Source organism: Canis aureus, chromosome 10 (assembly GCF_053574225.1).
Source record: "Canis aureus isolate CA01 chromosome 10, VMU_Caureus_v.1.0, whole genome shotgun sequence".
Classification (NCBI taxonomy): domain Eukaryota; kingdom Metazoa; phylum Chordata; class Mammalia; order Carnivora; family Canidae; genus Canis; species Canis aureus.
In genome coordinates, this window is record NC_135620.1 from 57368929 (window position 1) to 57395902 (window position 26974).

The 26974-nt window shown below is 46.3% G+C and overlaps 1 protein-coding gene across 1 annotated transcript in view; it reads right to left on the reverse strand.

The window, feature by feature from the left end:
- GABBR2 (gamma-aminobutyric acid type B receptor subunit 2) overlaps nt 1-26974 on the reverse strand; it is a 355033-nt gene that overhangs the window by 42304 nt on the left and 285755 nt on the right. Inside the window, exon 13 of the mRNA XM_077912663.1 lies at nt 19113-19235. Coding sequence (XP_077768789.1) covers nt 19113-19235 — 123 coding nt within the window. The remainder of the gene's footprint in view (nt 1-19112; nt 19236-26974) is intronic.

Here is a 26974-nt window from a genome sequence, read left to right on the forward strand (position 1 = left end):
ACCAGGAATGCCATTGCCTCTAATATCTACTCCTTGAGGTTTTGCCCAGGGCAAAACTTGCTAAGGGCACCTAGGTGGCTCAGTGGTTAAGTGTCTGCCTTTGGCTCAGGGCATGATCCCAGGGTCTTGGGATCGAGTCCCGCATTGGGATCCCTGCAGGGAGCCTGCTTCTCCCTCCACCTATGTCTCTGCCTCTTTCTCTGTGTCTCTCATGAATAAATAAATAAAATATTAAAAAAAATAAAGCTCAGCTAAAATTCTATTTGGTCCAAAATTTCTAAGATTTTTCTAAATGTAATGCATCTTTCTTTTCATATCTCCATAACATGTGGGAAGCTAGTGTGATGACACATTTCATACATGGAGGAAGACCGGGACAAAAGAATAATGGAGAAATGGAATAGATCCCTGATCAAACTGGGCCTGAAGTCCACATTACCTCTGGACCTTTCCAAATTGCCAGTAGGTTGCCTCTACTGTACATTCCAATTTAAGTTACTTGCAGTTGAAAATATCCTAATGGCTACTGTAGGGATTAGGGCTGACAATCACGTAGTCTTCTAAAGCTGTGAAGCAACAGTAGAAAAATACAATGCATTATGCTCCAGTTGGATCAAAACTTGCTGTTCCCCAAAAGCATTTCCCACTCTTCCTACCCTTGCTTTGGAATGCTCTTCACCTGGTGTAGCCCCTGTCTACCTTTACTTATCTTTTTAAAAACTGAGATAAAATTCACATGGCAAAATTCATCATCTTAACTGTTTTCACATGTATAATCAGTGGTTTTTTAGTATATGTACAATGTTGTTCAACAATTACGACTATCTAATTTCAAATCACATTCATCATTCCAGAAAGGAACCTCATAGTCACTCCCTCACTTCACTCTCCCAGCCCCTAATCTTCTTCCTTTCTCTGTGGATTTGCCTCTTCTGGACATTTCATATGGAAGAATCATACAATATGTGGTTTGTAGTGTCTGGCTTCAATCCCTGAACATAATGCTTTCCTGGTTCATCCATGTTGCAGTGTGTATTTGAACTTCACTCCTTTTTATGGCTGAATAATATTCTATCACCAGGATAGACCACCTTTTGTGCATCCACTCATCAGCTGACGGATGTTTGGGCTGTTTCCACTTTTTTTTCCTGCTTTATTAGTGAACACATTTTCATTTCTCGTGTATACCCAGGAGTGGATTTGCTGGGTCACATAGTAACAGTTTAATTTTTGAGGAAATGCCAGACTTTCATACAGCTCCCATTTGCCTTAACTATCCAAATCCTACTTGTTCTTTCAAGACTTGGGGTGGGGGAGATGTCCTCTCTCTGTCCTTTTTTTTGAGAAATATTTCTCAAGGCAGGATGAATAGGCACCTCTTTTGTGATCCCATAGGGCGGGGAGCTGAGCTATTTTAGCACTTTCACCTATACTGACATGGTCAATGAACATTTCTGTCCCCCTGGGACTGGGGGAGTCCTGAGACCAGGGGTTGTGCCTCACCCATTGCTGTGGCCCCAGCCTCTGGCACGCAGATGGGCCCAGCAAATGAGGTTTTGGCAAATGAATGAATGGCTCCTGTCTCTCTGCAGCCTCCTGGTGCAGCTGAACATCACTAGGGCTTCTTCATAACAGAGGGCATGTTGTGCTGAGGGCCTCCTGGATGTGGGCATGAAAGTGTGTGGGTGGGGCATGCGGTGTGGGTGGTGAGAAGGCACAGGGCAGGAGGAATGTGCACGCATGGATGCGTTCTGACCACATGTGCTTAAGTTCATAGACTACCATGCAGTGGGTCAAATGAGACTGATCCAAGGGGTTTATGCCTAGAAGGGGGAAGTGAGGGCAGAAAACGTGGATCAGAGAGCAGTTAGATGTCCAATGACAGACCAATGCTGGAGACAACAACAGTATAGGCCTCACCCTGGGGTGGAGCTCTGCTACTTCTGAAGCAATTTCTCATCCATGGTCTCATGTGAGAATCAGCATGGAGCATGGAGGGAGTATGGTTTTGGGGAGCAGCAGGCCTGGCTTCATGTCTCTGGGCCCCACTTACTATCTGTATGGTCCAGAGCCTGTCACCTGACTCCGTGCACCTCTAGATGCTCACCTGCAAAACGGGCACAGAACTCTCTTTGCTCAGGGTGACTGCAAGGATTAAGTGAGTGGACTTTGGTAGGAGTGCACCAGAATGTGTTAGTCTACCCCACATGCAGCACTGCTCCTCAGGACCTCCCTGGGAGGCTGGCAGGGCAGTTGTGTTACTTTCCTTATGGAGTCAGGAAGTTCAGTCAAGAGTGAGAACAAAAGTTGCAATGATCGAACTTCTTTAATGGGTCAGGTTCAGTGTTAGGCACTTGAACGTGATAGACCACTTAATGCTCTTCGTAAACCTGTGAGGGAGGCATGGATATTTCCTAGTAGGCACTGGGGCTCAGAGAGGGTGAGTCACTCACCCAAGGTCACACAGCTAGGAGATGGCCAAATATGGATCAGAACCTTGGATTGTAGCACCTATGGCTACCTCACCATTCCTCCAAAGCCCACAGTGCAAGAGCCTGGGTTGTGAATGCATTCCATTTCCTTGGCATGTGAATGCACTTCCAGAAGGCTGCCATATATTTTTAATAATTGGTATGAACATGCAATCTCTCGTCAGCTGGCTTCCCGTCTGCTGTAAGACACAGATAAGAAAGAAAGAGCCGAACGGACACAGGAAAATCCTCCACACCCGTTGGCAGAAATCACTCTGGCCCAGAGTTACCTTTCTTATTTAATTCTCTGAGCCTTCTGTGTCTGACTCATGTAAGAAAATGACTTCTTGGGTGAAATATTAAAACGCCATGAGTGGATGTTCATCGTCTCGCTCTGGCAGCTCTGGTGACGATGGCTCAGAGGAGCAGGCTCTGCAGTCTGGGTTTGGGTGTCAGATTCGATTCCTCTGAGGCTCCTCAGCCAGGAACATGCTGGTCTGGGCTCAGGGGGCCCAGTGATAAGAAGCCAGACACAGGGCAATGGCAAGATCTAGGACTAGTTCTCAGGAGGCCCCGGGGCAGGGTGGCCAATGGCCAGGTAACAAATACGGCTCCATGTAATAGCTAACCTTCATCGAGGACTCTTGATGTGCTGGGCACAGGGTAAGGCCTCTGCAGGCACTGGCTCTTCTAATCCTCCCTAAAGCCCTAGGTACTATTAATATTAGGAAGAAAGAATATTAGTAAGAAATCGTGGCCCTCAGAAGTTGCCACTCACTATACATATTAGTTCCCCAGGCTTGCTCTAACACATTTCCATAAACTGGGTGCCCTAGAACAATAGAGATTTATTCTTGCACCGTTCTGGAAGCCAGGAGTCTGAAAGCAAGGTGTCGGCAGGGCTCACCCCTCTGAAGGTTCTGGGGGAGAATCCTGTGTGGCTTCTAGCTTCCGGTGGCTGCGGTTCCCTGGCTTGTGACCACATTGCTCCAGCCTCTGCCTTCCCCTTCCCACGGCTTTCTCTCTGTGTCTGTCCTCTTCTGTTTCTTATAAGGGCACTTGCCACTGGATTTAGGGCCAACCTAGGTGATCCAGGACAATTGCATCTTAAGATCTTTAATTACATCTGCAAAGACCCTTTTTCTAAATACAGTTACATTTATAGATTCTGGGAGTGGGAATGTTGATATATCTTTTGGGGGTCACAGTTCCACCCACTACACTTAGGTAACTTCACACAGTAGGAGGCTCAGCTGGGATTTGAAGCTAAGCCTAATTCCAGAGTCCATCTGCTATGCACGCACCTGCTGTGTGACTCTGGGTTAGTCGCTTAACCCCTCTGTGCTTTGGTTTCCTTGTCTGAATATAATGGCAAGTGCTGCATGGGCTTGTCGTGAGGATTAAAGGGCTGGCGGAGTAAAGCATGTGAAACAGCGCCTAGCACATAGTATGCACTCCCCAAGAGCTGCTGGTGTTACTGTTGGTGCTATTGTTATTACCAAGACAACACAGCTTAGCTGGAATCCTGCATAAAGGGGGAGCACACTGCTACTGAGGCTGGACTGGGAGACAATGCTCCCAGATCTCACTCTGTTGGGTTTGAACATCTGCTCAGAAGCGCTCCATGCTCATGAAACAACTCACAGATGTAAAGGACATTTAAACATTTATAAGAGAACAACTAAGCACAATGGATGCTAATAATTTCAAAAGCGTCAATGAAGAAAATATTTCTCTAAAACAAAACAAGTAAAATACAGGATGGATGTGAAAAAAAAAAGAAAAGAAAAGAAAGCAGGAAGATCAAGAGATCAACAGCCTCATTCTGGCAGAAGAGATCCCACGCCCTCTGACACCACATGGCTCAGGCTGAGGACAATTCCAGAATGTAGCAAGGTCTGTCTCAGCCTGGTCAGTTCACCTCTCCAGGCTTGGTTTCCCCATCTTGAAAATAGGGATGTCCAGGTGTGTTGTGAACTGTGCCACACTATGGAGACGTGAGGCACTGTTGTCATTATGGTACATGTTTGCCAACTGTGGAGTGGCTTGTGCCCAAGTGGGACAGACCTGGGGTCAGGGCCCCAGTCCACAGAAGGGCAGGCCAGTGTGCAGGCTGGGCCTGAGAGTATGCTGCTGTCCTCTGAGCTCTAGGGAGGGGCCCAGAGTTTGTGTCAGTGTGTCCTCTGCACTGAACCGAGCATCTTTGGGTCATGTTAAGTGTCCCATCCTGTGTCAAGGTCAAAATGACTCAGCATTTGAAGTTTAATCCACTGTTGCTAATTTAGAGAGAAATGTCAAGCCAAACACTGGCCAAAATTAACAAACACACACCAAGTGGCCGATGGTTCCATTTCAGGGCCACGTGAGTGCTGGGTGCCCGGACACTGAGGTCCCCGTGCCCTTTGCCTTCCTATTGGTTTCTGTGGCTGGTGGCTTCCTGCAACTGCAGGCCACGCTTTTTTTACTTAACCTGGCCTAAAGTTTTGATCTGGAACTTGCCCACCTGCCTGTCAACTGCAATGAAAAATACGGCAGAAATGGAAAACATGTAGCTTTTCCTTCTTCCTTTTCCTTGCTCTCTCTCTTCCACGAGGGAAACACTGGCTTAAATGATGATGAAGGGTTTTCAGAAAATCATGAGACTGGAGCTCATTTAGCTGTGGGGTTCACACATGGGAGCCTCCCCAGGTGGCCCTCTCTCTGAGTCTGCTTGTCCTTTGTCACCATCGCGTCTGCTAGCTTGGGGGCGGGGCGGGGGGGTGGCGGCAGGGTAAGGGTTGGTAGGAGACCATCTGGACTTTAGGTCTTCTGGATTCCGGTTTTTCTTCTCTTACCTTTTTGGCCTATAATTTATTGTCCTCAATCTATATCTAACTCTGGCATTCATAGTGCAGCCCTGGGCCCTTCCTAGAGCTTGGTGAGAGGCTAGTCCAGAAGGTTTCAATCCTGGCTGCACACCAGAACCCAGGACAACTTAAAAAAAATCCCAATACTCAGGACCCTTGCCAATTCTAATTTTCTGGGGACTGTGAGCACCAGTATTTTTAAAAAGATCTTTTCTGGGTGAGTGATGCAACCAGGACTGAAAACCACAAATGCAGCCTGTCTTTAAAACATTGAAAAACCTTCCTCCTCCACCTTTAAAATATGATTTATTTTTCTTGTCAGCATCAACATATTTACCCAATAATTTAACCCAGCTGCTGAGCAACTGCAGCCCTGGTCAAGAGGTTGCCAAAGCTGAAAAGAGGCATGCCAGGGAGACGTGCTCATTCACACATGCATTCATTCATGCATGCATTCCTCCTTTGCTCATAATTCATGTGTTCATTCAACCAACATATATAAGGTAACTACTATGTGCCAGCAAGGCCCTATGCTAGGCTTTGAGGATAGAGCACTGAGCAAGACAGGCAAGGGCCTGATTTCATGGAGCTCACATTCTATTGGAGGAGAGAGTGAAGGACAAATAATGTGATGGAAAAACAGGTTGAGGGGAGATAGAATGTTGGTGGCCATGTATGGTTTGTAAATTAGTTTTTTTAAAAAATTTTATTTATTTATTCATGAGAGACACAGAGAGAGGCAGAGATATAGGCAGAGGAAGGAGAAGCAGGCTCCATGCAGTGGCCGGATGTGGGACTCGATCTTGGAACCCCAGAATCATGTTTTGAGCCAAAGGCAGATGCCTAACCGCTGAGCCACCCAGGCGTCCCTGGTTTGTTAATTAGTTAATAACACGTCAATATTTCCCAAATCGATCTACAAATTCAATGCAACTCTTATGAAAATCCTAATGGTCTTTTTTGCAAATGTGGAAAAACTGATCCTATAATTCTAATGGAATTAGGAGACCCTGAATAGCCAAAGCAGTCTTGAAAAAGAATAATGAAGAAGTGATAATAATTAAGACAGTGTAGTGTTGGCATCAAGATAGACATGTAGATTGATGGAATAAAAACTGAGCATCCAGAAATAAACCATACATCAATGGTGAACTGATTTTGTATAGGGGTTAGAGGACTATTCCATGGAGGAAAGAATATCCTTTTCAACAAATTGTCCTTGGACAATTAGATATCCACATGCAAAAGAAATAATTTGTACTCTGACCTCACTGTATAAAAAGTTAACTGAACACAGATTGAATGCCTAAATGTAGGACAGTACTGAGAAATGACAACCCATGGGAGAAAATATTCACAAATCATATATTGATAAGGATCTAGTAGTATCCAGAATACATAAAGACCACCTACAAATCAACAACAAAAAGACAAATAATCAAACATGGGCAAAGGACTTGAATAGTTATTTCTCCAAAGAAGATGTACAAATGGCCAATGTGCACATGAAAAAATGCTCACCATCATTAGTTATTTGATAATAATTCTCTTCAAGACCACAATGAGTTACCACTTCACACCCAACAGGATGGCTATAACCAAAAGGGCAGATAAATAAAATTTTGGGCAACAATGTGGAGACAGTGAAACCCTCATACACTCCTAGTGGGAATGTAAAATGGTGCAGCCACCATGTTCCTAAAAATGTTAAACAGAATTTTATATGACCTAGCAATTCTACTTGTGTATGTGTGGGTGCCCAAGATAATTGAGAACAAGTTTACACAAAAACTTGTATATGAATGCTCCCAGCAGCATAATAGGATGTATGGCTATATTCATAATAGCCAAAAGGTGGGAAGAACCCAAATATCCATTAACTGATAAATGTTCCATTAACAAACAAAATGTGGCATATCCATATAAGGGAATACTATTCAGCCGTAAAGGGAGTGAAGTACTGACACACGCTATGACATGGAGGAACCTGAAAAACATGGTAAGTGAAAGCAGCCAGACCCAAAAGGCCACATGTTGTATGATCCCACCGATGTGACATGTCCAGAGTAGGCAAATCCATGAAGTATAAGGTAGGTCACTGGTGGTCAGGGGCTGGAGGGAAGGCAAAATCTGGGGTGATGGGCCAAAGAAACGGGTTGATTCTGGAGATGATGAAATAGTTCTGGAATTAGATAGTGGGGATGTTCACACAGTCTTCTGAATGTGTTAAAAGCCACCATGGCATACATTTTAAAACTGAATTTTATGGCATCTGAATTGTATCTCAAAATAAACCATCAAAAATGAATCTCTTTGCTGAGTGGAGGATAACTTGGCAGTGACGATGAGTGGGAGCAGGGAACCCGCTTAGAAACTTGTGATAACAACAATAAACAACAACTCGGTGTCTCCCTGGATAACGGTTCTTCACTTAATCACACCTCTTGTGCACGGTGTCCACTGCGGCTTTGCCTCATAGCGCCCCCTTCTGGGAGGCCAGATACTGAGTGTGATGGTGCTTTGGATCTCACCGGTAGCAGTGGAGGTGGACAGAGTGGTGGACTGGGAAAGGATTTGGCAGTGGAGTCTGCGGGTTAGCACAAAACCTCTCAGAGACAGCCCACTGATGTACTGATACAGTTGCTCTAAGGCTGGGTTCATTCAATTATTCAGTTAATATTATTTATTGAGTGTGTACTACGTGCTGGGCACTTTTCCAGGTCCTGGGGATACAGCAGTGAATAAAAGACAACTCTCTCTCCCTCCGTGTCCTTACAGCGCTCAATTCTAGGATGAGGTAGGATCTGTGACAGCAATAGGGAGTTGGATGGAATGTACTATACTCATTCATATAGAATGTACTATAGTCCATATACTATATATAGAGAACCCTGTATATCAATACATGCTTCTCTCTCTCCTTCTAGGCACATAGTAGGACGGTTCTTCCCTGCCCCACTGAACTCAGGCATGGGCTGTTCACACGTTCTTCCCAGTTAAATTTGTGTGAAAGTGCCACGTGACACTTGGAAGTGGAGGTTTTAAAAGTCAATGCATGCTTTACCATGTACTCTTTCTTTTTACCACAGAAACTGCCCCACCAGCTGTGTCCTGGAGTTAGGACATCATGGGGGAAGCTGTAGTTGACTCTGGATGGACAAGTACTCTGAGGAGTAAAGAATCTTTATTATTTTCAGTCCAGAGTTTTTGTGTTCTTTTTTTTTTTTCTTACCACAGTAAAACCTAGCACACCCTGACTAATACATGTTCTCTCTTACTTTCTCATCCTCGGAGGGGCATTAAATCCACACTCAATCCTGGCTCATACTTTAGAAAAGGAAGCCCAGTAGCTCAGCACTATAACTTAAACTTTAAACCAAGAATTTCGAAGCCTGTGCCAGAGGAAAGGTAGAGTTGGTGATGACAACCCAGTCTGTGTGTGTGTGTGTGTGTGTGTCTAATGTTGCCCACCAGCCTGTGTGGTGGGAGCCTGAGCACAGCATACAGTGGGCCCCCCTCCATAAATGCTGAAGGAGCACCCCAATGGCACATAATTTATGAAGAGTAGGTTGTTTGGAATTCTCCTCACTAAAAAGAGGGAAGGTCTCTCTGGGTGCAACAGCCTATGTTTCTGCTGACACGGATGTGTAGGGTTGGGGGAAAAGTCACCAAAATCTAAAGGCTTGTTTTGCTCAAGAACTGAAATGGTTTAACTAAGACACACAGTGATCAGAAGATGCCAGTATCACAGCCAATTCTCCAGCCATTCTGTTCCAGGTACTTGAGAATTTCTAGTAAACAGATCATCCTTTGGAAAGCTCCTGGTCAGGTAGGGACCAGGGAATTTCTAGCCTCAGGGTGGTGCTCTGATGCGGTGGCTCTGTGTCTTTTGCTTTGTGTCCTGAAGGGGCCTCTGGAACCTGAGTGCCTCCCAAAGGCAAAAGCGAAGCCAACAAGGAAGATGAAATAAACCGTAATCTCTCACATATCTAAGATGCCTTCTGATGATACAAGATGTTCCAGAAATGTGGCTGTGGCCAGCAGAGCCCGTCTGTCCACACATGGGGCCCACAGTGCTGACTGCAGGCTGTGCTGAGCTGGGACCCGTGCCAGAAGGCGAGTATCTGCGGACATCCTTAAATGTCTCTCTGGCATATTATTCCAATTAAATCTTGCCCTGCATTCTCATTTTAATAACTTAATCTGGAATTTACACCTTGCTTGCTCTCCCAAAGGGCCTAAGGCAGCACATAATAAAAGCCCAAACACAACAGGACAGTTAAAAATAAAGACAAACGATCAGAAAGCAAGATAATCCTCCAGGAACCTGAGATAAGATGGTTATTGCAGCCAGAGTGTTGGATTTGGCTCCTATTTTCTGGCAGCCAAGGTTAAAAAGAAAACAGAGTGGCTTATTCAGTAATGACTGCTTGATTGAAGGAAGGACGCAGATACAAGTTCACGGGGAGAGCACAACCCATTTCCTGGCACTCAATTCCATGAGGATCTAGCCTGTGGATCTTCATCTCAGGGGTACTAAGTCACAAAATGAACACTAGTCCTTTAGAGAAGATGCTGAATCATTCTTCAATTGGCAGCTTTAGCCTCAGAAGTGGGCCCTTGATAAAAGGTGAGGGTGTAATATTAAATTAAATTGCAACTCGGCAGAGACATTTCTTGGAGAAGCCGGCTTAATGGGCCCAGACATATGGGTTGAATTTGGACATATGGAGGCATGGGGAGGGAGTTCCAGGTGGAGGAAACAATTTATTCAATAAATATTTACCGAGCACTTACTTTGAGCCAGGCCCTGCCACTGAGTAGGTACGGGGGACACACAGATGGCCTTGCCCTCCGAGGAGGTCACAGACTTGGGGGGCCAGGTGCACAGATAGTCAGTTACCAGTGTCGTGACGAGAATCAGGGGCAAGCATCTAGGCAGGTGCATCTAAGGCCAGTCTGCGTGTTCCAAAGGCTCCTGGATAAGATGCTTCAGAGCTGCCTCTTGAAGGTCAAATAGGAAATTTTTGCATGAAGATGGCATCTTGGGGTGGTCAGGAGGGTGTTATGGATAGAGAGGACAACACGTACAAAGGTGTGTGGGAAGAGGGAGCGTGATGTTTCAGAGGAATGCCAGTCATTCAGGGTAGCTGAACTCAAGGAGTGAGGAGGGGTTCAGACACGGGGAGGCAAACAAAGTCAGAACATCAAGGACCTTGGGCCTGCTGAGGAACATGGGCTTCATCCTCTGGCTTACAGGGAGGATTTTAAACAGGAGAATGAACTGGCCAGAAGCTCAGATGGTATGGCTGTCTCCAGGGAGTAGTCAGGCTAACTGGGGCAGCCCTCAGCTAGCAGACTCTGCCAGAGGTCCCCGTGGGGTCCCACTACCCTGCCTGGAGTTGGTCTGCATCTGGCCAGGGTCCCAGCCCAACCATTCAGGACCCCATGGAAGACTACGGATGACAAAGACCAGTATCACCGCCCAGGGCTATCCAGGGTTGGCAGTGACGGTCCATCACTGGGAATGTGACCCTTTGCCTCAAAGCTTTGGACCACTAGGCTACCTATGAACAATCCACAGAGCAGAGTGATCCTTAGCACTACGCTCACCCTGGCCATTCTGATATCTCTTTATTTCAAAATAAATAGTGTGAGATGGAACTTGGACATGCTTTATAAGGATACCAGATGTTTCCAGAAAGTATCTGCTTTGTGATTGGATTTTTTTTTTTTTTTTTTTTTTTGCAGAGCAACTGTGGAGGGAGGTAGAAGATGAGAGTTAAAATTATTTAAAACTCTATGTATTTGCCTCTTCCAATATCTGTTTCCATAGAAACATACTGGAATAAGCCACCAGTTTCAAAGCCAAGTGTAGTCTATGACTTTGAAAGCCCTGGTTTGCCTCCGCAAAAGAGGATGGCAGAAGCATGGAACGTGGAGGGAAGTTTGAAATACCCTTCTGTTCCAGACTGCCCTTAATGATTACTGCCCAAATGGCCAGAAAGCCATAGAACCCAGAGTGCCGGGAATTCTTGATGTAGGCTGCTTGCAGCCTGTGCAGACAGCCTTTCACCATTTCCATAAATAAATTCCACACGCATGGCTCCCATGGGTGACCGGACTGCACACAATTCCATCTCTTGTTGCAACCTGCCTGGGAGCAGATGAGGGATGTCTTTAGGGAGGGCAGGTGGTCTCAGGATGCTGTCTCTGTGGCTGCCCTGTGGCTCTGTGGGGTGTTCAACTTACAGCAACTTTTAGTGCTATCCGCCATTTTCTCTTCACTTCCAAACCATTTCAGAGTGGTCAAGTGGAAGTGTAAGAGGTGGCCTGGTGCAGAAGGAAGGCTTGGGAGAAAAAACCCAACCTTTCTACCTGGATTCATAGGCTATCTTCATACCACTGGCATATACTACTTTTAGTTTGGAGGGAAATTATCTCAAATTATTTTTCTTAAAAGAAAAAAGCCCCATATGGGTGTGTGTGTATGAATACACATACACAGTGTCAATTCTTGGTTTTCATCTTACTTGATCTAAAAGCAGGATTTGACACACTTGATCAAAAATTCCTTCCTGAAACACTTTTTTTTTTACTTGGTTTCCTAGACACCAAACTCATCTGGTTTTCTTCCTATCTTGGTGGCTTCTCCTTCTAGGTTCTTTACTGCTTTTTCTCTTACCTTCCTGATGTCCAGACACTGGAGTGATTGAGAGTCTGTCCTTGGTCCCCTTCTCTTCTCCATCTAATGCCCCCTGTTCATCCAAGCACCATCTTGGTGCCCTATCCAAGGCTTTCAATGCCATCTATGTGTTGACCACATCCAAGTTCCCATCTCAGGCTTACATGTCTCCCCAGACTCCAGACCAGTGTATATAACACCTACTCACCATCACTGCTAGTAGAATAGTATTCAAAAACGAGTATCTTCCCTTTTTCTCAAGAACAGAAATCATAGCTAAAAAACCCCTTCTGGCATATTTGGCAGATTTGCCCACACCTGCTCTATCTGAAATGCAGAAGTGGCCAATCTTCCCATCAGACTCTGTAAAGCAGACGAGGGCTGAGATGCAATGCGGGAGCACTGTCAGTTCTCACCTTAGTCTGTGGCATTTGTCTGAGAGAGCTCTCCCTCCCTCAAATGCCCCGTGAGTGTGGCAGCTCTCTCTGCCATTCCTCAGGTGTGGAAAGCTCTCTCTCCTGGATACCTCCTTCCTTCCTGACCACCACCTCAAAATTCTCTTCCCAGACTTCTGTTCCCGTCACTGCTTTGTGGTTGCTTAGGCTCCTGTCAGGACATCTTCACTTCTTACTATACCCACTCCCTGGGTGATCACACCTCAATGTGTGATCCCATCCTCAATGTGTTAACTGCCCCACACCCCCATCTCTATCCCTTGTGCTCTAGGACTCTGTATCCAATCTTTTGAGCCCCTCTACCCAGAAGTGAGACCCTCACATTCCCTCCCAAACCTGATCCTTCTTCTGCACCTGGCCTCAGTTAACAGGTCTGCCATTCACCACCCAGAGATCTGGGCATTGCCTTGCTGTCTCCCTGCCCCACCCCTTAGAGTCAATCAATTATCAAGTCTTGTCATAGCCACTTCCCTAATATCTCTCAAAGCCACCAACTTCTCTCTGTTCCCACTGCAACTGCCCTGCTTTAGGTCACCATCAGCTCCTGCCTAGATTATAGCAAAAACCATCTCTGAGCCATCTCTGGGCCCCCAGCCTTGCCCCTCCATCTGTTCTCACCCTGCAGCCAGGGCAAATCTGATCATGTCACTCCCCTGATTAAATGTCTTTAATTTTGAAGTTTAAACTCCTCTGTTTAGCACATAATGTCTCTAATGACCACGCTCTGCCCACATCTTCATTTGTCTTTCCTGTCACCTTCCCCAAGACACCCTTGCCTTTGGCCAACATAACTATTACACACACACACATTAAGAGAAAAATAATATACTAACATCATTAATATAGTGAGAAACTAGGTGCTACCCTCTAATATTGGGAATAAGAGCATCCCCTTCTCACCATTCCTATTCAATATTGTACTTAGACCCCTAGCTAATACAAATATTAGACAAAAAAGAAAATAAAAGGTATACATATTGGGAAGGAAGAAATAAAATTGTCTGTTTGCAGTTGACATGACTATCTAGGTAGAAAGTTCCAAAGAGTCAACAAAAACCCCTCCTGGAACTAATAGGCAATTATATAGCAAAGTTGTAGGATAAAGGTTAGTATACAAAGGTCAGTTGCTTTCCTATTTGCCAAAAATGAGCAACTGGAATTTGAAATTAGAAAAACAACACCATTTGCATTTCACCAAAAGCAAAATAAAATACTTAGGTATGTATCTAGCAAAAATATTTATAAGATCTGTATGAGGAAATCTACAAAACTCTGGTGAAGGAAATCAGAGAAGATCTAAACAAATGAACATTCCATGTTCATGGATAGGAAGAATCAATATTGTTAAGATAACCATTCTTCTCAACTTGGTCTATAGATTCAACACAATCCCCAACAAAATCCCAGCAAGTCACTTTGTGAATATTAATAAACTGATTCTAAAGTTTACATGGAGAAGCAAAAGACTGAGAATAGCAAATACAATACTGTAGAAGAATAAAGTTGGAAAGTGGACACTATTTGACTTCCAGACTTAATATAAACCTATAGTAATCAGAACAATGTGGTATTGGCAAAAGAACACATAAATAGATGAATGGAACAGAATAGAGAGTCCAGAAATAGAACCATATAAATACAGTCAACTGATCTATGACAAACACACAAAGGCAATGGAGAAAGAATAGTATTTTTGATAAATGGTGCTGGAACAACGAGATGTTCACATGCATAAAAATTATTCTAGAAAATGACCTTGTATCTTTTTACAAAAATTAACTCAAAATGGACCATAGACCTGAAGGTAAATGCAAAGCTATAAAACTTCTGAAAGATAACAAGAGAAAATATAGGTGACCTTGGGTTTGGCAATGAGTGCTTATTTTATTTTTTTAAAGATTTTATTTTATTTACTCCTGAAAGGCATAGAGAGAGAGGCAGAGACATAGGCAGAGGGAGAAGCAGGCTCCTCACAGGGAGTCCCATGTGGGACTTGATCCCTGGACCCTAGGATCACACCCTGAGTCAAAGGCAGATGCTCAACCGCTGAGCCACCCAGGTGTCCCTGGCAAATAGTGTTTAGATGTGGCACTGAAAACATGCTTAATGGAAGAAAAAAATAGATTGGACTTTATTAAAATAAATAATTTGTGTTTTGCAAAAGATAATGTTAAAAGAATGAAAAAACAAGATACAGACTGAGAGCAAAGATTCACAAAATATATCTGATAAAAAACTTGCATCCAAAATATACAAAGAACTTTTAAACTCAACAATAAGAAGACAATCTAATTAAAAAGTGAGTAAAAGGCATCAACAGATACCACTAAAGAAGATTTGCAGATGGCAAAAAGCACAAGAAAAGATTCGCCACATCAAACATCATTAAGGAAATGGGAATTAAAACAATAATGGGATATCACTTCATACCTATTAGAATAGCTAAAATCCCAAACACAGATAACATCAAATACTGGCAAGGATATAGAACAACAGAAATTCTCATTCGTTGCTGATGGGACTGCAAAATTGTACAGCCATTTTGCAGGACAGTTTGGCAGTTTCTTACAAAGCTAAACGTAGACTTAGCATATGATCCAGTGATCATGTTCCTAGGTTGAAAATGAGTTGAAAACTTATGTCCACACAAGACCTACACAAATATGCTTACAGCATTCATAATAGCCAAAACCTGGAAGCAACCAAGATGTCCTTTGATGGGCAAGTAGATAAACTGGTACATCTGTACAATGGAATATTACTCAGTGATAAAAAGTGATGCGTGATCATGCCACAAAAAGACACGAAGGAACCTTAAATGGGTATGACTAAGTGGGAGAAACCAGTCTGAAAAGGCTACCTAGCATATAATTCCAACTGCACGACATTCTGGAAAAGGCAAAGCTATGGTGACAATAAAACGATCAGTGGTTGCCAGGGGTTGGCCAAACACCGAGGGCATTAAGGATAGTGAAACCCCTCTTTAGGACAGTGTAATGGTGGATATGTGACTTTTGCACTCAGCAAAACATACAGAATGTGCAACACAAAGAGTAAATCCTGCCTGACCATAAATTATGGACTTTAGTAAATAATAATAAATCAGTATTGGTTCATCAATTGTAACAGATACACTACACAACGCAAGATGTTAATAATAGAAGAAAGTGTGGGGTGTGGGGTGGAGCATATATGTGTTTTCCATTAATTTTTTCTATAAACCAAAAACTGCTCTAAGCAACAAAGACTATTAAGTATACATTTAAAAAATGATACATATCATACATTTAGAATAGTGTCAGCACATAGCAAGTGCTATATAGGTATTTATTGCATGGAAAAGAATAAGGGTGCAGAGCTGTGATATCTCCAGGAGGACTCCAGAATCAGATTTGTATTCTCTGGACACTTGCACACACTCTCAGTGGGAAATTCTCCTCCATGGGTCCTTCCCGTTATTCGCTAACTCTTCATCCTATTTACTTCTAACCACTATCAGAATCTATGTGATCTAAAGGGCTCATGATTCTTTGTCTTAGCTTATGGGCACCATGGCTATGGGTAGCCATGGCTACTGTGCTTACCTCTGTCTCCCCAGGGGAAGATGTGTGCAGGAGTGCTGGCTGGGCAGGGTGTGTGTGGTCTCTGTGACACGGCTCTGTCCTGGAGAGGCTGGCGGTCTATGGAGGGCAGGGGTGGGAATGCACACAGCAGAGCTGAATAGCTTGCTAAGTGTCCTGACAGAGGAATATCAGGAAACTAGGCACAGGAGTGGGGAAGAACAGGAGCTTAACTGTGGAGGCAATCCAAGGACACATCCCTGTAGAGATAACACAGGGGCCTGGAACTGAAGTTCCATTTACTTGCCAGAGAACGTTCTAGAAGGGGGAATAGCACGGGTAAAGGCTTGAAAGTGTAACACTGAGCAAGGCCTATGACAGGAATCCTGAGGTGTTCAGAGTGTCCAGAGTGGACTGACCAGAGGAACCAGAGGCATCTAAGGTCGGGAAGGGTAGTTGGGGACAGACCACAGAGATCTTTGATCACTTCTCCCCCAAGTAGAGACTTCTCTCTCATTGGGGTTCCTGGAAAAAACAGCCCCTTGAGGGACAATTTAGGACACCTCATCCCCTGGGCACACTGTTCAGCCACCATGCTGAGTCTGACAGAGGAGGGTCTGAGAAATCAACTGACTGCTTGGTGCTGTTTGGTGGAAAAGAGACAATAAGCCGACAGGGCTGTGGGTCGACAAATCAAAGGGTTCTGCTACCATGGCAACAGAATGACAGGGCAGCCCTAAAATAAGACGAGAAAAAGAGGAGCAGGCCAGAAAAGGTTCAGAGAGAAATCTCAGCAGAGACCTGGGGGGAAACCGAGACGGAGTATCTGGGCCAAGAGCCAGGGAGCTGGCTGTCCTCCAGGCCCCACCTTGGAAAGTCTGGATGCCCCGGGCAGGAACGTGCCCTCCCCGGACTCAGTTTCCTCATCTATGCAGGGAGGCATCTCCGTGGCACCCTGCGGCTCCAACGTTTGAGACCCATTGCCCTGGAAAGTGGTAAATAGGTGGAGTTCTCTGCTCAGCGTCACCGAGAGCCTCTGCACTTATTTTAGAAAGGAAGGAAGAAAGGTAAGGTCGGCGACAGCAAACTGTCACTGCCAGTAATCAGACTGCACGAGGTGGATCTCCTTTACGGGGTCCAGGGGGACAGACTGCCCGATCCATTTCTGTAGTCTGCTGACTCAGGCCGACGCCAGCCCTGCGGCCTCTCCCTCCGGGTCACAGGCAGAGCGTGGGGGGGACCCCGCTGTGGGCCCGGCCTCCACCTTAACCTCGGGTGGAGGCAGCGCGCCCGCCTCCCCAGCCACCCACGGCTACCAGGCTTCCAGCCAGCTAGGTGGTCTGGCCTCGGTCCCCGCGCCCGGCTCCAGGTCTTCAGGCCGGCTCTGCCTGACTCGCTCTCCCCCTCCCTGACATCCAGGCCCAGTCTGGCCCGCTCCAGTCGGAGCCCTCGTCTGCACAATATGAAAGCACTTCCCTGCCTCGCCCCCTTCAAGGACCTGGGCCCACCGCCAAGGTCCGCGGGAGCCCCTAAAAATGGCAAAGTGCCACCTGTGTGTTGAAAGGCAGGCTGGCGTAGCGGTGTTGCACTAACCTGCTAGGTAGCCTCCTGTAAGTTAAATAATCTCTTTGGGGGTCTGTTTCTTCAGCATTAAAATGGGGTTCACGGGAGCACCTGTGCCAGAGTTATTGTGAGGATTCAGTGAGTTAACACACGGAGCGAGCTATCACCGTCGTTGCTGCTAACGTTATTGGCCTCAGGGCTTGTGATTAGCAGCCCCCTGGCTCTCCGTAGCCCAGAGGCCTGGTTGGCCGTGACAGTTCTTTCTCCTATTGACATCCTGTCTGGATTTCCAACTCCTGGCAATGGATGGGAACTCCCCAGGATGGAGTGGGGGGCAGGACTGTTCCTTTGCCAACTGTGCACCATGAGTGGTGACCAGGTGTCGCCTCCCCTCTGGAAACAGCCTGTCTGTCCCAGTGACCTTCTGCCCCCTTGGCCCATGGGTACAGCCCGCGTCTGGGCCCTCCTCTTCCTCGGCAGTCCTGGCTGTGCCTGTCTGGAGTCCTGCTTCCTTCCAAAGTGAGGCTGAAGGCCGTGAGACAGAGGCACCAGCCCTAAAGCTGTCTCCTACATCTGTGCCGGCAGAAAACAGGATTCTCTGTCATGGTTTTGGCTTTGCCACTTCTCACTGGGCTGGGTAAACCCTCTATGTGCTCCCCTGCAAATGCAGCTGGGCATCTTATTTGCTAGAAAATCTTCTTGTCCAGGAGGGTAAAAACCTCTGTTTCCAGTGCGTAAAATGACCATTTCCACGTTCGTTTAAGAATCCACACTACATTCCACAAAAAAGATTTCTCTAATAATGCAGACTCGGGTTCTCTCAGTAGAATTTGCTATGCCGTATGGAAACCATGGTGCGCAGCACACCCCGTTCAAGCCCAGCCCTTTTCCCCGAGGAGGCAAGTTAACAAAACCACAATTTCCAAAGGGTCCTGACCTTCCCTAATCTGGAGCATCCTGGAAAGACCAATGTGAGTAAAGGGCAAGGGTCAATGCAAGACTATTAAATTATATGCCTTTGTATGAGGTTCTTTATTTTAACAGAACTTATCACTTCGAAAACCACATAGTAACGAGGAGGAACAGAACTATGTTCACCCCGGAGTAGCGCTCCTTGGGGAGCTTACTTTAGAGGAGGTTGAAATGCAGTGTAATTTCTGCACCGACGGATCACATAAATGGTGGCTTCCACAATGTGCAGAGAATATACTCATGTAAATGGCCCAACATTTCTTATTTCTGCATTTATTAATATCACTAGACAATTCTTCCACTGTGTTTTCCCCAGGAGTGAAGACTTTCTATTTGGCCTTTCTGAAACACGACTCAAAATGGAAGGAAACAGAACTGACTGAGGAGTTTCTGATGGGGAATGTGGGCCCATGTGGAGCTGTGAAGATTCCCCTGCGACTACCGTGATTTCTTCTTAAGCAGCACCCCTGGGGCTGTCAGGGCGACGTGCTGCCTCCCTGTCCCGGAGGGCCTGGGAGCAGTGTCCCCGCAGACCCTCTCCTGCCGGTGTCGGCGCTTACCTCCATGCTGTACCTCTCCACTGTCCTCCTCAGGGGATCGACAGCCTGCCAGCAAATGAGGATGCACAAGTCGATCAGCAGCATGCCCCCGACAATCACCAGCAGTTTCTGGTCCTTGATGATCTGCAGAGAGGGCAGGGGCAGAAGGTAACAGACGTGATAGAGGTTCCCGAAAGCAGCTGACTGGCCGGTTCAGGGGTTTCAGAACCTCTCCAGACTCTCCATCACCCGCAGGATAAATCCAGCCAAACTCCTTTGCTTGGCATTCAAGGCCTTTCATGAGCTTGGTTCGCCCACACCCTCCCCGCCCCCGCCCCCACCATGTGCACTTAGGTTGGAAGACTCCTAGTTTCTGGACCTGCTGTGATTCTCACCCCCGACTCCCACCCCCAGACTTTTGCAGGTGCCAGTTCTATTGTCTGAAACACCCTCTTCTGTCTGGCTGGCAAACTCCTAATAACCTTTAAAGACCCAGATCCATTGTCACGTCGTCCATGAAGTCCCCTCTAACTCCCACAGCAGAATTAATTGCTCCCATAGCACTTTGTTCCCGTACTTAACAGGAGAAGTAGTAGTAGTAACAATAAGGAAGGAATCGCCAATATTCAGTGAACACTTACTCTGTGTCTGGCTCTAGGTTGATTAATGGGTTACATACATTATGTTTTATAAAGGTAGATACTATTATTATTCTCATTTTTAAGAAAAGATTTGTTTATTTATTTAATTTTTTAAAAAGATTTTATTTATTTATTTGAGTGAGCAAGTGAGCAAGAGAGAGAGCATGAGCAGAGTGAGGGATAGGGGGAAGCAGACTCCCAACTGAGTGGGGAGCCCAATGCAGGGCCCGATCCTGGGACTCCGGGATCATGATCTGAGCTGAAGCCAGACACTGAACCAGCTGAGCCACCCAGCCACCCCAATTTCTTTATTTTAGACAGACAGAGAGAGAGTGGGAGTGAGGGTGTGGAGGGCAGGAGGAGAGAGAGGATCTCAACTAGATTCCATGCTGAGCATGGGGCCCAACATGGGGCTCCATCTCATGACCCTGAGATCGTGACCTGAGTCGAAACCAAGAGTTGGACGCTCAAGCCATTGAGCCACCCAGGCGCCTCTTATTATTCCCATTTTATGGATAATGAAACTGAGGTTTGTGAGGTGCTAAGTAACTTGCTCAATGTAATACGGCTAGTAAGAGATGAAGTCCAGATGGGAACTAAGCTCTTCCTTTCTCCAAAGTCCACATCCTCGGACACTTAGAGCACCAACCAGATGCTATAGTTGGTGCTACATTGTTTTATGTCTGTCCTCCTCAGAAACCAGGGAGCCCCTGACAGAAGGGAGGCCGATTTAATTTTTTTGTGCATCCTCAGTACCTTGCAGGGCCTGGCATGCAGTAGGCACTTAAAAGTTCGATGGATCAAATTGAGGTGAAAGAATATATATATAAAAAAAAGGAATATAACTTCCACCCTCATATATAATCCCTTTCGCTATTTCTTATAAGGGAAAGGAGGGAAACTGAGTGGGAAAAATTAGAGAGGGTGACAAAACATGAGAGGCTCCTAACTCTGGGAAACAAACAAGGGGTAGTGGAAGGGGAGGTGGGTGGGGGGATGGGGTGACTGGGTGACAGGCACTGAGGGGGGCACTTGACAGGATGAGCACTGGGTGTTAGTTATGTTGGCAAATCGAACTGCATACAAAAATAAATAGAAGCAGAGTCTTCTGAAAAAAAAAAGGTTGGGGAAAAATAAAAAGAGCATCTTTTGGTATGTGAAAATGATATGAAGTTCAAGTTTCTGTGTTCATAAATAAAGTTTTACTGGAATACAGCCATAAAAGATAATAGTTTCCACCCTCTTTGCAGCCTGGGATGTCTTCATTACACTGTGAGACTCTCACTCCACTTTACATCTGTTTGACGGGGACTGGCCTGACGACAAATGCTGCCAGCACCCAAGAAAACCTGTATTTCACTCTCTGTACAGTTATGTGCCCCTCCCCTCAAAGCTAATGTGATGAAGTCGTTCTGGAAGAGACTATAGAAAAACACACAAAACTGAGGCAGAAGCTTAAGAAATATCACCAGGTCTGGCTTTTAACAATTAAAGTCATGTTAAAAGGAGAAATAGAGATTCAGGAGGTCCCTCTGTTGCCGAATTGTAAAAAACAGGGAAGTATTGTTGAGTTCCTGTCAAAGAGATCAAATCCACCAAAACTGTTTCACCTGGGGTCTAGGCACTGGCAAAGGCCCCTCTTTGAGATTTTCCAAGAGCATCCCATGAACCACTGGTGCTTTGCAGAAATCCTGCTTAACCTTGGCTCTCTGGGGAGCTGGGCAGCTCCCTGCTAGCCTTGAGAAAGTGGAGCCAAAGGAAGACATGCCCAAGGAGCTTAGGACAAGGAGGACAGGCTAGCAGGGGCCTCCCTCCAGAGTGGGGGCCCAGGGCACGTTTTCTTAGGCCATCATCCACCAACCAGTGCTTATGGAGCACTTCTTCTATGCCAGGCCTCAGACAGGCACTAAGGGTAGAGTGATGAGCAAAACCCAATCGCACAGAATTCACTGTCTAGAAGGGAGGAGAGACACAAACCAAATGATCGCACAAGTAAATGTGATGTTGCAACTGTCATTGGGACTCCGAAGTCAATGAATGTGGCCATAACCTCCAGTGAACGCCCCCCTCAGCCTTGTAGCAAGGACAGGGAGAGGAAGGCACATGCCCTGGAAAGTTTGGAGGCTGTCAGGTGAGGAGGGTAGGAACCTGCACCCTGGGCAGGAGGCTGTGCGCCTTTCTCCCGGCCTCTTCCTGAGGCTCATTCATTCATTCCCCAGGAAGGTCAGAGAGCCAGCCTCTGGACAAGGCACTGGCGCACAGCGAGGAGAGATGTTGGTCCCTGCCTCCACTTGGAACCAGAACCTGGCTGCGACATGCTCCCTGTGCAGGGCTTGTCTGTGATCACTGGGGAGAAGCTGCTCGGGCTCAGTGCTGATGTCAGGGGAGGAGGGTGCCAGCAGGAAGGTGGGAGAAGGACCTTCCAAGTTCAGGCACAGCATGGGCACATGGCTGGGGCTCAAACAGAGAAAGACAAACCCTGGTGCTGCTCTCCAGGGGCCCATAGGGTTGGGAGGAGAGACAGACTTGTCACGGAAGGTTACAAGAGGGTGCTGAGAGGAGAGAAGGTGGCTTCTCAGAGGAGCTGCTGGAGGCCACTGTAGCTGGAAGAGCTGAGGGCTGGGTCAGGGGACTGATGGCATCATGTTACCCCTGGTTCAGGATTCTCCTGTGACTCCCCATCACCTGGGGGTATAAATCCAGCCAAGCTCCTTTTCTTGGCATTCAAGGGTTTCCCCAAGTTTACTACAAGTTGACTACTCCCCAAATTCACATTGTTAATACTTAACCACGCCTGAGTCTCTGGCTGAGTTGTGATGTTTGCCCTCTGGACCTTTGCAGGTGCTGGTTCTTTTGTCTGAAACACCTAGTCTTTCTGTGAGAGGCTTTGTGTGAGTGGGGTGGGTGCGGGTGGCTGGAGAGGGGATTAGGTGGAGGGAGGAAGCCTGCATGACATTGGAATGGGGCCCCTACCTGGGGCCGCTGAGGGAGTAAGCATCATTAAGCAGAGGAGTGATGCGGAGCTCTCTGCAGCATGGAAGGGTAGACTCCAGGCAGGGAGCCTGCAACAGGAGGCCAGATAGGAGCTGGTGCAGGTGTCCTGGTGAGCAGGGAGGAGGCTGGATTCAGAGCAGTGACTACCGTGATGGTCAGGAGGATGCCGGTACCATAAATATCTGGAGGCGGAATTGCTGGCTTCAGCCTCTCAGTCCTCTCTCCCTCCCCACCAGCAAGTGCCAGCACCTCTAGATCCCCTGAGACAAAAGGTCTATGGCTGTTCCCACAGTCTACCTTCCAGGAGGCAGTGACCTTGAACATGCTCAACACTGATTATGTCAGGGCACACTGATGCTATCACACTGAGTTTTCTCTCTCAAGCCAAGAGGTTACGAGTGCTTTATTCTCAGTAGGTGTAAAGGCATATAGTAATAATGATTAAGCACAGGTTCTGGAATCAGATCTCAGTGTGACTCTTACAATGAGCTGTGTGGCCTTGGGTAAGTTTCTTAACCCCTCTGAGCCAGTTTCCTCATCTACAAAATGGGGGCAATAATCACATAAACTATATTAGGTTACCAAAGTCTGGCTTATTATAACTGTTCAACAGCTGTCAGCTATTATTATTAAAGGTCACTTTCCATTGTTGTCTAGAGTAGGGATCAGCAAACTTGGGATTTGGCCCACTGCTTGTTTTTGTAAATAAAGTTTTATTGGAACACAGCCATACCCATTCACTTATGTGTTTGTCTATGGCTGCTTTCATTTTCCAACAGCAGAGTTTAGTGGTTACAACAGCAACTCTATAGCCAGCAAAGCTCATGTCTACTATCTGGCTTTTTACAGAAAAAGTTGTCTGACTCCTGATTTGCAGAAAACAGCACTTCTTTATTTCTTCAAGAGACTTCAGATATTTTGACTGATTCAGATTGTCCTTCTGCTAGGACCCACTCATTGCCTAGTTTTGGGGATGCCATTCCAGGGGGAGTAACAAAGTGAATGGTGTCCTCTGAAGTTGTGCAATGCATATCACTCAGACGACTGGTGCTCTCTGGTGAAGCTGCTAAAAGCCCTCTCTTGGCATTTTGCTGGAGCTGAGCCCATATGAAGATCTGAGATGATGTCCCCATGTTATTGTCTGCAAGAGTACCAAGTCATGTGTGTAGTGAACTCACTTTTTTTAAAATTAAAAAAATATTTTAAGTATTCCCTACAACCAATGTGGGACTCGAACTCACAACCCTGAGATCCAGAGTTGCATGCTCTACTGACTGAACCAACCAGGCACCCCTGTAATGAACTTTCTTTGTCCTCATAAAAAAAACCCACATCTACCCCTGGAACAAAAGATCTCATCTCTGAGTTACTGCTTTTGTCTCAATGTCTCAATTTGGTCCTCTTAAGAGGCAGAATAAAGACTGTAGTAAGTCTTCCAATTCAAGATTTTATGATTGAGCCTTAGAAAAAAACAGTAACATGTCATAAAATACCAGATTTGGAAGCATTAAGTCACCACATGTCAATATGTCCTTTAATAGGCTTCTTTTCCTTTAATGTCTTTTAAAAATGTGGCCATCTGGGGTGAAGTTTTGTGTATGTGTGTTTGGGGAGGGCATGCCATCATGGGTGGGAGGGAGGAGGAGGCGGGAGCCAGGGAAGAAAGAGAAGGATAAAAAGACTATGAAAACAAGTGTATATTGCATTTACAAACTTATGTGAATCCAGTAAACGTGCAGTAAAAAAATGAGAGAGCCTATCTTAAAAAAAAAAAATCTAAACTTTAAAAAGAAACCAATAAAAAACAGCAACAACAATGAAAACCAACCTTGGCTATAGAAAGGGTTGGAATCATGAAGAATTCACTCCCAGTTTTGACTTGTAATTGCTGCAACCCTTTTAAGACAATCTGGTTCCTGGACCTGAGCTTTTGATCCATATAAGATATAAATTTCTCTTCTACACCTTTAACCTCTTCTTATTTATTGAAAAAGGATGCTTGGCGGCAGCCCTGCAAACCTGTTCTGGAATAACTAGAAAGCAAAACTAGAGCAAAAAGTTTCTCTCCCTGGAATGGTGTGTTCCTCTTTTGTACTAGGTGAAACAGGAGACCAAATCTTGCACAGTCTTTGGCAGCTTCTCAGACAAGCCCCGCCTGGGGGGTGCCTGGCCCACCACCAGCTTGAGTTCTGCTGGCCCAGTGGCCCAGGGGTGGAACCAGTTGCCTTGCTCTGGCAGTGCAGCAGGTGTGGCCACACCACAGCCCCGCCCTCCGTGGAGCTCTCAGATAACTGAACTCCCCAAGTCTTCCTTGACATGTTTTGTCAATTGTTGCCAGACAATTGGGAGTGTTCTTGCTCAGCAATCACCATGAGTAATGGAAAATAAGGGCTGGTTCTTTATTACACATGACAATATGGATGAATCATATATTGACACAAAGGAATCAACATTGTGATTCTTCAAAGCCAGGGTGGAGTTGTCATAAATGGCAGAAAAAAAAAAATGGCAGAGCAATTCTAACCACAGCCACAGCACAGGAGGGGCCCTAGAAGTCACTTGGTTCCTTGGTGCCTTAAACTTTGGCTTGCACCAGCGTGGATGAGGGAGGGCTGGTGAGAGGAGGCAGGATCTTGGGCTCCACCTAGGAGGGTGGAGCTTGAGGAGGTGCTTGAGAATCTGCATGTTTTGTTTTTTTTTTTTAAACTAGGTTCCACAAGGGGCACCTGGGTGGTTCAGTCAGTTAGACATCTGCCTTCAGCTCAGGTCATGATCTCAGGGTCCTAGGATTGAGCCCCCACATTGGGCTCCCTGCTCAGTGGGGAGTCTCTTCTCCCTCTGCTCCTCCCCTCAGCTCTTGTGCTCTTCTGCTCTCAAATAAATAAATAAAATCTCAAAACAAAAAATAAAGTAGTCTTCACGCCCAGCGTGGACTCCAAGATGGGGCCCAAGTTTACATCCCTGAGACTAAGACCTGAGCTGAGATCAAGAGTCCAACACTCAACCAACTGAGCCACCCAGGTGCTCTGAGAATCTGCTGCTGGTCCAGCCCACACTCTGAGTAGCCATGATCTAGATCAGACGCCTTCCACCCTGGCTGTATATTAGCATCATCTGGGAAAGTCTTAGAAACTCCTGATGCTCAGTTCTAGCTCCAGGGAGGTGGTTTCAACTGGCTTGGGTTAGATTGCTTTTTGGAGTTTTCAAACGCTCCCATTTGATTGAAATGTGCAGTCAGGACTGAAAAGGACTGGTGGCCATGCTTTTCATTTTACAGAAGGAAGAGAGTTGTCATAAATGCTGTTGAGGCCCCTTCAGGTGAGCATGGGCAGTGGGTGGCAGAGACAGACTCTTTCCTCCCTCGTAGCAGCCCTGGCAGGTGGAAGTATTGATGAGTGAGTGGTGCCACTGGTTACTAGGTAGGATCACAGCTCAGGAGACAGTTATCATTTCAACATGGCCCCATTTTACAGATAAGGAAAAAGAGGCTCTGAAGGATGAAGACGTCTGCTCAAAGACCAACAGCAGGTCTGTGGTGGATACAGAAGAGAACGGGAGCTGCTTTCCTGTTTCCCCTGGTGGCCCCACTGCCCTCAGCATGCTTGTTGTCTGCCACAGGGACCAGGGCTCATAACCAAGGGAACCAGATGACAAACAACAGCACCACACGCTAGATGGGATAAGAGCAGGATCTGCGGAGGAGATGTCTGTAAACAGGTTATACCCACATTGGGGGTTTAAAAAGTGTGTGTGGATGGGGCAGGGTCAAATTGAGAAGAGGATTTTTGGAAAGAGGCATCATGATGCTGAGACGTCTCCCCATAAGCGAGAGGATGAGTTATGCTTCCCCCTTGACCCCAAACAAAGAGGGAGGCTTTAAGGAGAGCACTCCGATGGCTTGACTGATGGGGCTCCCTGAAGCGTGGGGGAGCCCGAGACTCCTGAGAGGACCAGCTGGCCAGTGGCTCCAGGGAGTGGAACAAGAGGGAAAGCTGTTGCAGTGGGATCAACCTGCACGCCTTGAGTTTGTGTGGGTGAAGGATGCATGCATGTCTCCTGTGCACCAGAGGTGGTCCAGGGCAGAGGGGGAGCTGTGTGGCCCTGTCCCAGATATGTGCAGGGGCCAGATGAGCCCAGGAGTGGCCCCCGAGGGAGTACTGCACCCATGTCAGGGCCCTGCAGGAGGGAAAGTCTCCATCCTGGGGGTTTTGAAAAACCCACAAAAGCACCCTATGAGAGTCTGAAGGG